At 41.7% G+C, this 17,113-nt stretch overlaps 1 protein-coding gene across 2 annotated transcripts in view; it reads left to right on the top strand.

Moving 5' to 3' along the window:
- Positions 1 to 17,113, top strand: part of sppl3 (signal peptide peptidase 3) — a 211,614-nt gene that overhangs the window by 74,768 nt on the left and 119,733 nt on the right. For both annotated transcript variants that reach the window (XM_072587257.1, XM_072587258.1), the window contains exon 2: positions 4,229 to 4,306. In XM_072587257.1, coding sequence (XP_072443358.1) covers positions 4,229 to 4,306 — 78 coding nt within the window. The remainder of the gene's footprint in view (positions 1 to 4,228; positions 4,307 to 17,113) is intronic.

Raw genomic sequence — 17,113 nt, 5'->3', positions numbered from 1 at the left:
GCTAGGTTTCGAGCTTGAGTGTTGGCTGGAGACACAGCAGTGCATCAGTGAGACTGAAACTTGTGTGGATAGTTTCCTTTTTAGACACGGTCATCCTGCAGCTTAAAAACTTTAGTCAGACACTGAATGGGTGACCGTCATCCAGCAGAGAGTGACTGGCAGGTAGTTAGGAAAGTCCCAGAGTGCATCTCCCTGTCTCTCGTGCCCCTTCCGTCGAAGGCTCACTCCTGTATAGACAGCCATCCTCCAGGTTCTCTCATTCCCTTCCTCACTTATTCAGTCCCTCACACACAGGCACCTTTACAGATTTACATTCTGACCTGCTTCCCCTCTCCCCTGGACCAGTGAGGTCTGAAAATTTTACCGACTTTGAGATAGCTGTGAGGGTTCACTTCCTGTCTCTGGGTTGTTTAACACTTGGCTGCGTCACCTCGTTGGTCACGCAGGTGCATATTGGCTTCTCCGAACTGTGCTGTCATCTCATGCACCTTTATAAGGAACCGAGCCTGCAGAGGAGGCTGGGAGGTGTGGCTGAAGATTAAGGAAAGTAAGCATCTTTTTCACCCCCTCGCTCCATGTTGCTGCTCCAAACAGGCCGTTTCTGTTCCATAGTTGTTATTGGTTTGCTCGTTAAGCGTCCATTGGCAAATGGAGGTGAGAAATGGCCTGTGATTGGATGATCTTTTTAGATTAGATTACTTAGTGTGGAAACAGGCCCTTCGGCCCAACAAGTCCACACCGACCCACCGAAGCACACCCACCCCACCCCATCCCCTACATCTAACACTAAGGGCAATTTAGCGTGGCCAATTCACCTAACCTGCACATTTTTGGACTGTGGGAGGAAACCAGAGCACCCCGAGGAAACCCACACAGACAAGGGGAGAATGTGCAAACTCTACACAGTCAGTCGCCTGAGGCGGGAATTGAACCCGGGTCTCTGGCGCTGTGAGGCAGCAGTGCTAACCACTGTGCCACCGTGCCGCCCACTAAATTTCAAATCCACTTGTCCGGTCTTTCATGTGTCTTGGCCAGATGCAATCATCCCTTTGAGCCATATTCTGCTCCTTGGGCCAACCTGTACTCAATGAATGAGAGGACATTAGGAAGCTTGGAGAAACAAACAGGTTTTGAGATGCTTGTCCACAAATCCCTACACTGGATTAGTAGGATATTTAAAGCATACTGGGTGCTTGCCTTTATCAGTTGAGGCATTGATTATAAGAGCTGTGGGGTTATTTTGGAGCTGTAGAGGACTTTGCTTAGGCTACAACTGGAGTACTTCTGATCACTGCAGTATAGATAGGATGTGATTGTATGGGTAGGGTGCAGAGTAGATTCACCAGAATGTTGCCTAGGCTGGAGCATTTTAGCTCCGAAGTGATGTTGGATAAGCTTGAGTTTTCTTTGTAGCAGGCAAGATCGAGGGAGATTTGATAAAAATGTATGCAATTGTGAAGGTCATGAACAGGGCAGATTAAAAAGCAGTTCTTAGTTGAAGGGGTGCAAAGGGACACTTTCAAGGTGGAAGGCAGGAGGTTTAGAGGGTTTTGAAGCAAAGGTTCTTAACCGCGAAGGTTGTGGGTGTCTGGAATGCAGTGCCCGGGGCGGGGGTAGTTGAGGCAGGTAACTTCACAACATTTCTAATGCTCATCAAAGTATTTTTTAAAAATGTCTTAACATTCAAACTACGGCTCTAGTGTGGGAAACTGCGACTGGTGTAGATTTAACATAGTTTTGACAATTCAAGCTTGATGGGCTAAAGGGCTTCTACTATATGATTTTAATAGACGACCTAGAACTAGAGGCCCTTTGTTATCAAATAATTGGTAACACCTTTAAGGTGAAAGTGAGGAGACATTTCTTTTCAAGAGACCACACTGCCTTTTCATAAGCAAGGGAATGAAAGGTTATAGGGACAGGCAAGATGTAGAGTAATTAGCTCAGTCGTGATCTTATTGAATAATGGACGGGCATTGTGAGGTCAAGTAGTCTAATCCATCTGTGACTCTTCTGGCTTGAAATCAATAATTAAAGAGTAAGGGGAAACCAAAGCTTGAAAAGCAGAATACTTTCATTTGTGGTCATTGTTAACTTAATGGTGACCAAAAAAATATTTGGAATAATCTACCAATAAAGCAACAGCCAAATCTTAAAGTTCAACAGCATCCCTTATCAACAATTGCAGTGCAGATATTAGGATATAAGTAGTTTTGATAATCACCCTTACCAAGGTTTGAAAACACACAACACCAGGTTCAACCACCTGATGAAGGAGCAGCACTCCGAAAAAGCTAGTGCTTCCAAATAAACCTGTTGGACAGTAACCTGGTGTTGTGATTTCTAACCTCATACATCCCAGTCCAACACCAGCACCTCCAAATCATGGCACCCTTACCAAGTTTCAGGCTCTGGAAACCTACGAATTGCCTGTATTAAACCTTTTAGAAATAAATTACTAGAATTTCATCTCTAATCCTGATTCAAGTAAATTTAACCCTTTGACTTTGGCAAAGTAGCTTTAGTGGTACACTTGTTTAAATTAAAATGAGCAACTTTTTCCATCACTGAGAGTGATTATGTCTGCAGTTGGGATTTATCCCTTGACCTTAGCTATGGAGTGTGGGTTCCTGTTACTAATCATTCTCCACACAGTCACTGGAAGAGAGCAACCCTTCCTCAACTGTATTGCTTTCAGTGATTTTAAATAGTCAGTAATCCCTTACGTTTGATCTGAAGGTATCAATAGAAATATTTGTAAATCAAAATTATCTGTTGGTGTTAGCTAAAGAAACATACCACTGACAGAAGTGAGTGCCCTCAGAATGGGAGGGGATTAAAAGGCATTTGAGAAGCATAAGTGTCTTTTCTTTTAAGGCAATTGGCCAATACTTGTTTTAAACAAATTTTTAGAAAAAGCATTTTTTTTCAAAACTTCAAGTTAATTGCCCAAATTCTCTCCAAATCCTGTTCATCAGTCAACCGTGCGGTTTGTTCACATGCATTCGGTTTCAAACATTTGCTCAATTTTTAAAAAAAATTCTAACTTTGTTTTCATCTCTTATCTCCAGCCTGACAATCCTTATCGCTCGGTAGTCCCCAGAGGTCCTCTTGATGCATCCCACACTTCATTCCTCCATTCGTTGCTGTGCCCTTAATTGGACCCTAAACCCTGGCATTCTGTCCTTTAACCTTGTGCCCTGTTGGCATCTCTACCCTTCTCTCTGCTATTTTAGGGCACTTCCTAAAAATTGCCTTTTTGACCAGGCTTTGGGTCACTTGTCCTAAAAGCTGCTTATCTGGTTTTGTTCTAAATTTGTTTGATAGCACTTCAATGCAATATCATTGGATGTCTGACTTTGTTAAAGATTACTTTATAAATGCAAGTTCACGTTTTCATTTGAATGACTTGTACAATTCCCAGCTTGGTCATTAGTCAAGTTTACAGTATTGTCTTTTACTTTTATTGTTAGTGAGCTTTGTAAAAATTTGTAGCTCAGGTTGAGGCTCTGGATGTGTTTTAAAAGATTAAAACTTTTTCTGACACACTTGTGTACATAAAATGCAATTGTTTCACAGCTGGTATGGTACTTATGAAATATAGTGACTTAAAATATTGAAATCTGACATTCAATTTTCACAACAGAGAGGACTTGCAAAAAGCAGTGACAGAAATTACCAGTCTGTTTTTAGTCATGATGTTTGAGGTATTAATGTTGGTCAGAACAGCCAGAGAACTCATCTGGTATCTTTTGCATTCACCTGAGAGAGGATGTGCCCAGCTTACTGCATGTTGGTAAACTTAGAATGTGTGTTGCAATCTACTGAGTGGGGCTTGAATTCAACTTAGAGGTGAGTATGCTGCCACTGAACCAGGGCTGACCCCAGCGTCTGTTATTTGTATTACTCAGGCCTGGACTTGGCCATCAATCTCTGAGCTGTTTGATTCAGCCACATCATTGTGCAGACCTACTTGCCATAAAAAAAGTTGCATTTTCAACAAAGATCAGTAAGATTGCTGGTCAGTATCTGCATTATTTTACTCTGCTGCCCTTAACTAACAGTGCACTAACAAGAAATTGGACCTGGAACCTAGTATGTGGAGAAACTTATACGTGAAAGCTAAGTCGGTAATTGCTGAATATTTTGAAAAATCATCTTAAAGATGTTGAATGATGCAGTCTCTCTTCTTGTATATTGATCAAAATGTTTCCATTTTTTCCTGTAGGGCCTATTCCCTTGTGGATTCCAGTCAAGTTTCTACCTTCCTCATCTCCATTCTCCTTATTGTCTATGGAAGTTTCAGGTATGTGCATTATTTGTTTTGGTACCAGAGATGTATTTATTGTAGGAATTATTTGGTAACTGTGTATTGTGGATGAAGATCATTGACACAGACAGCTGTAAGATAGAACCTGATGATCATGACTTTTTGAAATTTGTGTTTGGAGGGCAATTATAAGGTGTGAGAAGCGGAATGTCAGCTGGCAGAGAAAAGAGCCCCGAGAACCTGGGAGGTCAGTGATTCCAGCCTCTTCTCAGTCCACTGTTTCGTGGCCTTCAAAACAGGATTGTAAATGCAGCCACCATTTGGTGATTTTAAGGAAGAAGATATTGTTTCCAGGATAAGCAAACATCTCCTACACAAAGACATATGTAAACTGGAGAGTAATTCCAACCAGATTTGCTTGTATTCTTCATAACGGTATAAAATTATTCAAACAGGTAATAACTGGAAATCTAAAGTAGATGAAGTGGAAGGGAAAGTAAGAGAGCACTTGATGTTCATCGAGGGCGATCAAAACCTCTTTGCAACTTTTTGTATTATTCATTTTGTGGGATGTGGGCATTGCTACCTGGCAAGCATCTATTCCTCGTTTCTAGTTGCCTTTGAGAAGGTGCTGATGGGCTGCTGTCTTGAACTGCAGCAGTCTACTTGCTGTCGATTGACCCACAATGCCATTAGGAGGGAATTCCAGCAACAGTGAAGGAATAGCAATCTATTTCCACGAGAGGATGGTGGGTGGCTTGGAGGGAAACTTGAAGGTGGAGTGGGTGTTCCCATGTATCTGCTGCCCTTGTCCTTCTAGATGGAAGTAGTTATGAGTTCAGAAGGTCTGAGGATCCTTTGGTGAATTTCTGCAGTGTGTAGATGGTCGCAGCTATCAGTATTGAGCATTGGTAGTGGAGGGAGTGGATACTTGTGGATGTTATACCTATCAAGCAGTTGCTTTGTCCTCAATGGTATCAAGCTTCTTCAATGTTGTTGGAGCTGCATCCATCCAGACAAGTGGGGAGTATTCCATCTCACACCTGACTTGTGCCATGTAGATGATGGACAGGCTTTGCGGAGTCGGGGTGTGAGTTGCGCACTGCAGTATTCCAAGCCTCTGACCTGCTCTTTAGCCACTATGCTTAAGTGACGAGTCCAGTTGAATTTCTGGAGATTGTTAGTGGGGGAATTCAGTGATGGTAACACCATTGAATGTCAAGGGTTGATGCTTAGGTTGTCTTTTGTTGGTGACAATCATAGTCTGGCATTTGTGTGGCATAAATGTTATTTGCTACTTGTCGGTCCAAACCTGGATTTTGCCCAGATCTTGTTTCATTTGAACATGGACTACTTCAGTATCTCAGAAGTTATGAATAGTGCTGAACATCGTGCAATCATTTGAATGTCACCATTTCTGACCTTATAATGGAGGGAAGATCATTGGATGAAGCAGCTGAAGACGGTTCAGCCTAGGACACTGCCCTGAGGAACTCCTGCAGAGATCTCCTGAAGCTGAGATGACTGACCTCCAGCTATCACAACATTCTTTCTATGTGCCAGATATGACACCAGTGGAGAGTTTATCCCCTGGTTCCCATTGATTGCAGTTTTGCTGAGGCTTCTTGGTGCCTTGGTCTAATGTGGCCTTAATGTCAAAGGCGGTTATTCTCACCTTACCTTGAATTCAGCTCTTTTGTCCAAGCTTGAATTTGAACCAAGCGTGTATCGAGGTCAGCAACTGGGCATCGCTGAGCAGGTGCTGCTCAATAGCACTATTGATGATACCTTCCATCACTTTTTTAATACATTTTTATTGGGAAAAAAAAGGAAATTTCTTTGGCTATTACAACAAATACAAAACCATTCAAAACAATACAAAGAAACCCACTAATAACATAAATAATAAATAGCTAATAACTATTGAATCATGACAGTAATAATAAAAATACAACTCAACGAAACTAAGTAAAAGTCCTTGACCATAGAGACCATAAATTTATACATATTCATGTGTTTGTAGTTCCGTCTGTCTGGATGCCAGATTCCTTAAGCAGAATTGTCATGGCTATGTATTATTAGTATGGCAGACAAATCTGTACCCAAGTAGTCCAAAATGGGCTATAAAAATTCAGTTTTATGCTGCACCATACTTGTAAGAAAGCCCAAAGAGATGTGTTCCATGACTAGCTTATGCCATCCCGACGGTGTCAGGGTTTTTCCGAACACCCACCCTAATAAAATGTTCATGTGCAAAAAGTGAGGATACTGAAAAGCTTTTTTTTAACACGTCGAATGGAAGTAGATTATCCAGGCTAAGAAGCAGCGATACTAGGTCCACCTCCACCTCTATCCCCAAGTTCCCCTCTATTTCACCTACCACAATTCTCCAGTATGCCCGTAGCCTGTGGCAGGACCAGAGACTATGGGTCCTGTTAGAAATGGAGATCCTCCTGGCATTTTCCCAGATATCCTCCTTACTTCAGAAGAGATCTCAACGTCAAGCTCTCTTCCATACTTTACAGAGCCGTTCGGACTCGTCTGATGGGCCCATCTCCCAATAGGTGATAGACATTGCTGATAGAAAGTATGTTCTAAGCACTCTGCACCCACTTCTCTGTGTCAGATCTATAAGAATCAGTTAGAAATGTGGTCTCTTTTTTTTTTGTACGAAATTTCTAATTTGGAGAAAACTAAAGAGGTTCCTGCTGGGCAACTCATATTTCCGAGCCAACTGGTCAAAAGACAGCACTGTATTCCCCTCGAATAAGTCACCCAGGCAAGACACACCCCTAGATGCCCATAGTTTAAACCTGAGTCCATCCCTGGCTGAAAACCCAGCATACCAACTATGGGTGTTTTTTAAAAAAAGACACGTTTTGGCGATGTTGCCCTCACTCTGACACATTCCCCTCCGTGGTTTAACAGTATTAAGACCTATTGGGCTATGGCAGTATTCCTTAACTGTCCTTATTTTGTCCAAGGACAGCAATGTCATCTGGGCATCTTGCCTGAGATGCTTCAATGTCCACCCGTAGTGAGTGAGGGTCCCCTGGGCCTAGTCATTCACATAAGATAGCAATGGCCTTAACTAATAGTTTTTGATATCTGAGACGTCCACTCCTCCTAGTCTGTGGAGTAGCTGCAGTTTAGTCAGTTTAATAAGGGATTGCTTGTGATACCAGATAAAGGAACTGCACCAGCCATTCAGTCTTCTAATTGTTTGCTTCGTAAAAAGCAGAGGAAGCATTCACGTAGGATACATCAGGCGGGGGAGAATGCTCACTTTAGTGAGGGCTGTCCGACCTAACCAAGAGGTTGGAAGCGCCTCCCATCTTTTGATGGTCTTGTTTGATTCTGTCGAATAAATGGGCCAAATTGGTTTAATTAGCAGATCAAAGACTGGAGTAATGAATATACCTAAGTAGAGAAAGCCCTCCGGTGACCATTTAAAGGGAAATCGAGATTCGTCCTCCAGGCCAGGTATTTTCAGGAGACCACCAGGCCTCTGATTTCACAAAGTTGATCCTGTAATCTGAAAAGCTGCCAAACAAATTAATGTATTGTATCAGATGAGGCACCAAAACTGTTGGGTTTGATAAAAAGACAAGAATGTCATCTGCATACAATGCAATCTCATGTGAGTTTGTCTCCACTCCTGAAGCAGGTATTTTGGGATCCATTTGTATTGCCTCCACCAGTTGTTCAATCACCAATGTAAATTGCAGTGGTGATAAGGGACAGCCCTGTCAACAGGCCCTAAGGATATTGAAATTGCTTGACCACACACCATTGGTGAGAACTGTGGAAAGAGGGTAACTATACAAAACCTTTGTCCACCTGATGAAGACCCCTTTAAAGTGTTTTTCTATACTTTCAAGTATAAAAAAGGTATGGCCACTTGACTCAGTCACATGCTTGGATCATATTAAGTAACCTCCTGATGATATTATTCAACAATCTGCGACCTTTTATAAAATCCGTCTGATCCTCAATGATGGAGGGGAACACAGTGTTTAGTCTTAATGCAAGAGTCTTAGGATTTTGAAATTGACATTCAGAAGTGAGATGGGCCTATAGGAAGCACAGTTCTTCCAGGTCCTCCCTTTTTCAAGGATAAGTGAAATGTTTGCCTCGCTTAAAGATGGTGGGAGGAGGCCACGACAATGTGAATCGTTAAACATACTAAGCATCGGTCCTGACAGTATATTAATAAATTCCTTCTAAAACTCACTGGGAAGTCCATTAGGACGAAGCGCCTTCCCATTCTGAAACTGCCTCACAGCCTTCTGCACCTCTTGCACTGACGGTGAGACCTTTTAAGGAGCGATCACAGCTGGAAGGTCCAAATTCTTTTTTAAAAAAAACTCCATCTCATCCTGCCCATCCTCTCAACTTTCAGACTGGTAAAGTTCACAATAAAATTTCTGATTTGCTGCGTTAACCCTTTTAGAATCCATGGGTTAAATTTCCAGTGTCTTCCCTGATCAGATATGCTAAGTACTTACCCAGTTTATGCCCATGCTCAAACAGCCTTTGATTTGTAAATGTAGGCTGTCTGTATGAGCGTGGAGCTCAGTGTGGACCGAAGCGCTGTGATTCTCTGCAGTTTAGTCAGCGAGGGCCTATCAAAGTCTACCATTTCAGCTGCCTTCAGACTTGTTTCGAGCAAGCGTTGCTGCTCACCTTTCTGCTGTTTCTTACTGGCAGAATAGGAAATAACTCCCAAACAAATGCTCTAGCAGTTTCCCAGAGAATGGATGGATTACTGGCAGAGTCTGAATTAATGTCTTAAAAAAGCCCTGAATTCAGTAGAAAAGGATTCAGTCAACTTGCTATCCTTTAAGGATGAAGGGGTCCAGTTGCCAGTGCCTCAAACCTACTCAGTATCATTACTCTTGACCATTAGATACACTGGAGCGTGATCAATAATAGTGATATTGCCAATTGTACATGACGTCACAGAGCCCAGATGCGCTGCAGGAGTCCAAAAGAGATCCTTAATCCTGGTTTGGCATTTGTGCGGATTGGAGAAAAACATAAAATTCCTTCCATCAGGTTGAAGGTGCCTACAAACATCTACCAGTCCTAGTTCAATACACATCGCTTAATTGCTTAAATCGTGAAGAAGATATTGGGGGGGCTGTCTGTCGTAGGATCTATTAGATAATTAAAATCCCCCTCATGATATGCTGAGGTGCGAGGTTAACCAGTTTAGAAAGTGCGTTGATCAAGATCTTGAGGGGGGGGGTGGGCAATAAATATTTAAGATCCTGTATTTTTTCCCCATTTATCAAGCTTTAAGGATTACAAATCTCCCGGGTGTGTCTTTAATATTCTCTAATAACTTAAATAGGAGATTCTTCCTAACAAGAATGTCCAACTCCTACTCCTAGTATTGAAAGGTGAGACATAAACCAAGTCATACCCATTATGTTGCAGTTTCAAATGCTCTGCATCATCGAGGTGTGTTTCTTGCAGTAAGACATCATCCACTCTCTCTCTCTTTTTTAAGACTGGAGAGTGCCCTCTTCCTCTTGAATAGCAGGTGACCCTCCGCCGCCCCCCACTTAATGTTCCAGGTACACCACTTTAACACATCCTTAGCCATAACCCTCTATCGTATCATTTTGACTCCAGAGAGGAAGAACTCGAACTGTGAATCGCCGAGCTTCAATGCAAGAAAGTCCACAAAACACACACACGACATAAACTAAACAGCTACAATCAACAAACCTACAAAACTTATAAAAACAATGTGCACCAAAAACAGAAAAGCAAAAAAGCACCTTAGGCACTGATTGGAGGAACTTACCCCCCCATTCAAAGTGGTCACCTACACATCCCAAAACAGTATTAACCATTCCAACCATCCTCTTAACTCCTACTAGCTAGGGTCACACCACAAACCCAGGATAAAGTAGCAAAAAAAAATAAGATTAGTAATATACACAAATAAGTTAAAAGTAAATATGACACCCATTCTTTGGTATAACTTAGAAATTAAAGATAAGTACTCTATCCATCCCAAGCATCATTTAATGCAACTTATCACCAACAAAAAGAGACTCCACCAAGTCCCCTCTGAAGAAGGACAAACCCAAATGACTGTTATCTGTGCTGCTTCGATCGTTTGGATTAAGTCAACATGTCCACAAAGTTTCTCGCTTTCTCTGGTGGGTCAAATAAATGTACAGTTCCATTATGATTAATCTGAAGCATCGCTGGATATCTTTAAGAGTACTGGATCCCAAGCGCGCTCAATCTCTTCTTGATGTAGTTGTAGGACTTCCTTTTCCAGATCACCATTGCTGAAAAGTCTTGGAAAAACGTGACCCTGGAGCCTTTTCACGCCAATGCCCACTGAACCTTCCCTTGGACTCTTGAAGCTTCCATGACTCTATTTGTCTTTATAATGATGGAACCATACCAGGACATGGCGAGGACACTGGTCCATTCCTGGCCTCCATGCTGTGACCTGATGGCCTCTCTTGATCTTTATTCTTCCTTTTACAGCCTCAAAACTAAGGACTTCTGGGAACCACTTCTCAAAGAATTCTACTGGCCACTCGTCTTCCACCCCCTCCAACACACCAATAACACTAAGATTCTTTCTTCTGTCCCTGTTCTCAAGGTCATTCACCAGATGTAGCAAACCACGAACCTGTAGTTTCCAGGGCTTCAGTCTGACTCTTGGAAGAATCCGCTTCTGCTTCCATCCCGGTGACCCAGTGTTTGAGCTATCAGTTCTTTTCCACAGGTTCTCCAGCTGCTGTTTTTTTGCAGCATAGCGGAGATAGGGGCCAGCTTTTCCTCGAATGTTTTTTTTCCTTCAGTTTGCTTCCCCAGGACCTCACAAGATTTGGTGAGCTCCTCAACCAAGGCCTGGTGAGTAAGCAAGCCCACCGCCTCGGTAGATTGAGCCATGGCCCCGGGCGAACTCCCTCCTTTTTTTGGCATTCTCCCATAGCAAAAACAAAGGTAAGTGAGATTTTCAGGTTCTGTAGCTCTTTTACACAGTAACATGGATGGGACAGGTTCTAGTGCTGTCCTGCTGATGTTGTGGTGGCGAGCCCCGCAACACAATCCCTCCTAGGTTGCTGCTTTCTTGGACCCCCCCTCCATCACTTTATTGATGATTGAGAGTAGACTAGGGCAGTTATTGGCTGGGTTGGATTTGTCTTGCTTTTTATGTACAGGGCATACCTGGATAATCTTTAAGCATTGTCAGGTACCTGACAGAGTTGTAAGTGTACTGGAACAGCTTGGCTGGGCACCAGTCTTCACCACTATTCCTGGAATGCTGTCAGGGCCCTATCCTTTGAAGTATCCAATACCTTCAACCATTTCTTGATATCATGTGGAGTGAATCGAATTGGCTGAAGACTAGTATTTGGAGACCATTGGAGAAGGCCGAGGTGGTTCATCCAATTAGTACGTCTGACTGAAGGTGGTTGTGAATGCTTCTGCTTTATCTTTTGCACTAACATCTGGGCTCTTTCATTATTGAGGATGGGGGTATTTGTGGAACTGCTGCCTCCAGTGAACCATTTAACGATTGGATGTAGCAGGACTGCAGAGTTAGATCTGATCCGTTAGTTTGGCGATCACTTAGCTCGGCCTATCACTTGCTGCTTATGCTGTTTGGCGTGCAAGTAGTCCTGTTTAGTAGCTTCACCAGACTGACATGTCGTTTTCAGGTATACTTGGTACTGCTCTTTGCATGCCCTCCTGCACTCTCCCCTGGATTGATACTAATGGTTGAGTGAGGAATTTGCTGGGCCATGAGGTTACAGATTGAGCTGGAGTACAGGTCTGCTACTCTTGGTGGTCCATAGTATTTCATGGATGCTTAGTTCTAAGCTGTTAGATCTGTTCAAAGTCTGTCCCATTTAGCATGGTGCCACACAGCACAATGGAGATTATTCTCAATGTGAAGGTGGGACTTTGTCTCCAACAACTATGTGGTGGCTGCTCTTACTGAAACTGTCATGGATAGATGCATCTGCAGCTGGTAGATTGGTAATGATGAGGTCAAGTATGTTTTCCTTCTTGGTTCCCTCACCGTCTGCTGCAAACCTAAACTAGTGGCTGTGTTCTTTAGAACCTGACCAGTTTGACCAGTAGTACTGCTGTTGAGCCACTCTAGACATTCAAATCCCTGGCCCAGAGTACACTTTGTGCTCTTGCCATCCTCAGTGCTTCCTCCAAGTTTTGCTTAACACCGAGAAGTACCGATTTATCAGCCAAGGGAGGATGATACATGGTCATCAGTAGGAGGTTTCTTTGCCCACCTTTAATCTGAAGCCGTGAGTCGGTAGCTCAATGGTTAGCACTGCTGCCTCACAGCACCAGCTGCCTGAGTTTAATTCCAGCTTCAGGCGACTGTGCAATTCCACACATTCTCCCAGTGTCTGCATGGGTTTTCTCCCACTGTCCAAAGATATGCTGGTTAGGTGGAATGGCCATGCTAAATAGCCCCATGGTGTCCAGGGGATGTGTAGGTTACCCATGGAGAATGCAGGATTATTGGGATAGGGGAGGGGAATGGGTGTGGGTGGAAAGTTCAGTGTGGACTTGATGGGCTGGGTGGCCTGCTTTCGCACTGCAGGGATTCTATGATTCACAGGGTCCAGCGTCAATGGTGTGGACTGCCAAGGCAGCTTCATACGACTGTGGTGTCACTACCTCTGTTCTGGTGAGACAGGGCAATTCCAGGGATGGGCATGATGGTGACTAGGATGTTGTAAGGTATGATTCGATGAGTATGGCTATGTCAGGCTGTTGCTTGACTAGTCTGTGAGATAGTTCTCGCAAATTTGGCACTGGCCCCCAGATGTCAATAAGGAGGAGTTTTCAGGGTCGAAAGGGCTGTTTCTACCAGTTGTTTCCAGTGCCAAGGTCTCTGCCAAGTGATCCATCCGGTTTCTTTTCTTTGAGACTTTGTAGTGATTGGTACAACTGTTGAGAGAGCAGTTGAGACTCAACCACATTGATATGGGTCTGACCAGGTGCGATTGGCAGATTTTCTTGCCTGAGGATATTAGTGAACGACATATAATTTTCCCACAATCAATGGTTTCATAGTCATCAATAGATTCTTAATTCTAAATTTGTTTAACTGAATTCAAATACCACTCAATTGTGGCGGGATTCAAACCAGGGTCCCCAGAACATTAGCTGAGTTCCTGGATTAATAGCCTCACAGTAATATCACTAGGCCATCACTTCCCCGTGAAAGTGTTTTTTTAATCTTTTAATTTCAGTCTTTAATAAATGATTTTCTTATTTCATTTCCATCCCTTTGTTTGAATTCTGCTCACATTTGAATACTTCTAATTCCATTGAATTCAGTGGATGTAGGAAAGGAGAGAATTATCCACAAAAGACAGTTTGGGCTAATACATTTGCTCTTTTTTGGCTGATAATTTCATTCTTTTGTCTTCATGATTCCCCCTTGCTTACGAAAATACCAAAGGATACAATCCGGTGAGGAAGAGGATAGACCAAACATGGCTAACCAAGATAGTATTAAATTGAAAGTAAAACAAAACTGTGAAGATTAGTGGTAAACCAGAGGATTGGGAAAGCTTTAAAAAGATGAACAAAAATTAATAAGAATTGAGAAAATAAACTTTGTGGTAAACTAGCAATATTACTATCAAAATAATGAGAAAGCACTTCTTTAAATATTTTAAGAGGAAGGGAGAGGCTTCTTGGAGAATGAAGCTCAGGAAACAATGTTAGGAAACGAGGAGATAGTGGAGCCTTCAAGATAGAGGGCACTGAGAATACCAAATACATAAATAATTGAGGTGCAAAAGGGGATTAGTACGAGAAGTAATAAATGCAATAGTTTGAGGGGAAACCAAAGGGGCTAAAGCCTCATATTGCCTGGACCTGATGGATTGCATTTTGGAATATTAAAGGGAGTAGCTACAGAGGTTTTAGATGCATTATTAGTAATCTTTCATTCAGCCTTAGGTTCTGGAGAAGTCCCAGAGGATTGGAGAGCTGATAGTGTAACACAGTTATTTGAACAGAGACAGGGAAAAAAAGACAATTATGGGCTTAACTATGTTAGCTTAACATTTGTCGTAAGGGGAAAACGTTTGATTTCATTGTAAAGGGTATAATAGCAAAGCATTTAGAAATATAAAAAATAATCATGCAAAGTCATCAAAACCAAATCATGCCTGAGAAATTTATTGAAATTCTGAGAGGCAGTAACAAATAGGATAGATAAAACGGAGCCAGGGGATGTAATATTTTTGAATTTACTGAACGTATTTGATAAAGTATCACACATTTGCCTGCTTAATGCGTCTAAGTTGTTGGAGGGTAATATATTAACACTGGGGGGAAGTTTTGTTTCCTATTAGATAACCAGAATTGGGACAAGGGAAATTCTTGATGGAACATGTAACCAGTGGAATGCAGTGTGCATTGGTGCCGAGGCCGCAATTATTTACAATGTATTTTGGTACTTTGCATGAGGCAACTCCAACAACACTTTTTAATGACACAAAAAAATGTATGAAGGCAAGTGGGTGAGGAAGGCAGTCAACAGATTAGGTAAATGAGCAAACATTTGGCAGGTGAAATATGTAGGGAAATGTGAACTCTGGCAGAAAGAATAGAGGGGCTACATATTACTTAAATGAACAAAGACTACACCACACTGCAGCACAGAGGAATTTGAGGGTCCTAGAGTATAAATCTCAAGTAGCTTGCAATTTCAGCAAGTAAAAGGGAAGGCAAACTAGATTGGCCTTTATTTCAAAGCAACGGAGTACTGAAACAAAGTCTTGCTAAACTATACAAAGCACTAGTTAGACCACAACGGAATATTGCGAACAGTTTTGATCCCTTTATCTAAGGAAAAATGTGTTGGCATTAGTGACCCTTCCAAGAGGGTACACTCAGTTGATCCTGGGTATGGAGGGATTATCTTATAAGGACAGGTTGCATGGGTTGGCCTTGTACTCACTAGAGCTTTGAAAAATGAGAGGTGACCTTATTGAAACACATAAGATTGATTGTTTGGGTCTTGTCAGGGTTGAAGTTAAGGGTTCGCATCTCCTTGTGAGGTAGTCTCTGATCAATGGATATAATCTCAAGAGTAAGGGGCTACATAGTTAGGAGGGATTCCACCTTATCTGCTATGAGGGTAGTGAATCTTTGGAATTTGTTTCCGTTAGAGGGCTATAAGACTGGGTTGCTAAATATATGCAACACTGAGATGTATTGATTTTTAATCAGTAAAGAGATTGAGGATTCTGGGTATACGGTAAGAAAGTGCAGTTGAGGATTATCAGATCAACCATGACATTGAATGGTGAAGCAGGCATACTAGGCTCAAAGATTTTCTACTATATCTTATGCTTGTGTTGCATTTTGGAAATGTTTCTAGTTGTTAGTAGTCTGATGAATCCCCATTCATACTATTCCTTGGAGTGGCTTTTCCAGGTTGTTTAAGGTTCATTTATATTTTCCTCACTCTTCCAAGGTTCTGCCACGCAAATACATGCCAGATAGTGTTAATTGGAGTTTTTTTTATATGGGTGTTGGATGAGTAAACTGGCACAAGTGTTTAAACTGAGTAGTTTCACGGACAGCTACTTTTCATTTTAAAAAGCAAGTTAGACTGACTTCAAGTAGATAGAACAAAGAGGATAGTTGATCTGTTGCTGTCATTTTGGTGCAAAGGGTGAAGACTCCCTCTGATCTTGGATTCATCCTATGATTTATTATGAATTGTTTCAGGTTATTTATTTGAAAGTTGTGGTTCGGAAGATCTCGGTGTTAAAATAAATTTTCCTATCTTTTTTAAACCTCCCTTGTCTGCTGAATGTATGCGCTATTTTTAAGGATTTAAGTGATGGGTTTTTTCCAGCATTGTATTATTTTCCTAAAAACAGACTATCTGGCAGATGTCATATTTATGTTGCAAATTGGCTGCTACATTTCTTAAATGATAGCAGGCACTATACAGAAGAAGTACTTAATTTGCTGTTAGGTACTTTCAAGGCATTGAGTGGTTGTGAAAATTCTATGACTGAGAAATCTTTGTTTCAATCAGGTTCTTTAAAAGCCAATTAGGTAAGCCAATAATAAAGACATGAAAGACAACTATTTTCATTTCTGTAGCTGCTTTTAATGGAGTTAACATATTCCAAGCTGTTACCAAGTAAAATGGGTACTGAATTATACAAGAAGGTTTTACAGCAAAAACATTTACATTTTAAGGAGGATCTGAACAACAGAAAAATAGGTGGGAATTTCCATGTACTTAATGTATTGTTGGTGATCAGTCATTGGTACTTATTTACGCTGTCAGCTGGTTTGTGGTTAAAGTATGATGTTCTTTTGCAGCCAGATCAATGGACTGAAATTCTCTACTGCTTATGGGATTTAGTTACGAAAAAGGTCATGTGCATGGAAGCTGTTACCATGAAATTAATACCATTTTGACCTAATGGAACCTAAATAGATACTAACTTAAAGATTTGCAAGAGGGGAAAAATATCTGATTTTGAGTACCATTAGATAATTGAATTAATGGGTACTCAGAATTCTGAGCATTTCCACAAAGCTGTTTTAAAGTAGTTTCTTTGTAGCTTTTGTTTTAAAAGGCTTAGTTTTTTAAGACTGTAAAGCTGCTAAGAATTGCTAGGGTTGGCAGAGTAGAATATGTCAAGATTAGAGTGATGCTGGAAAAGCACAGCAGGGCAGGCAACATCCGAGGAGCAGGAAGATCGATGTTTCGAGCAGATCATTCCTGATGAAGGGGTCTTGCCTGAAACATTGATTTTCCTGCTTCTCGGATGCTGCCTGACCTGC

Source organism: Chiloscyllium punctatum, chromosome 17 (genome assembly GCF_047496795.1).
Source record: "Chiloscyllium punctatum isolate Juve2018m chromosome 17, sChiPun1.3, whole genome shotgun sequence".
NCBI lineage: Eukaryota > Metazoa > Chordata > Chondrichthyes > Orectolobiformes > Hemiscylliidae > Chiloscyllium > Chiloscyllium punctatum.
Note: the sequence above shows the minus strand (reverse complement) of the source record. Positions and strands in the feature narration are given on the sequence as shown.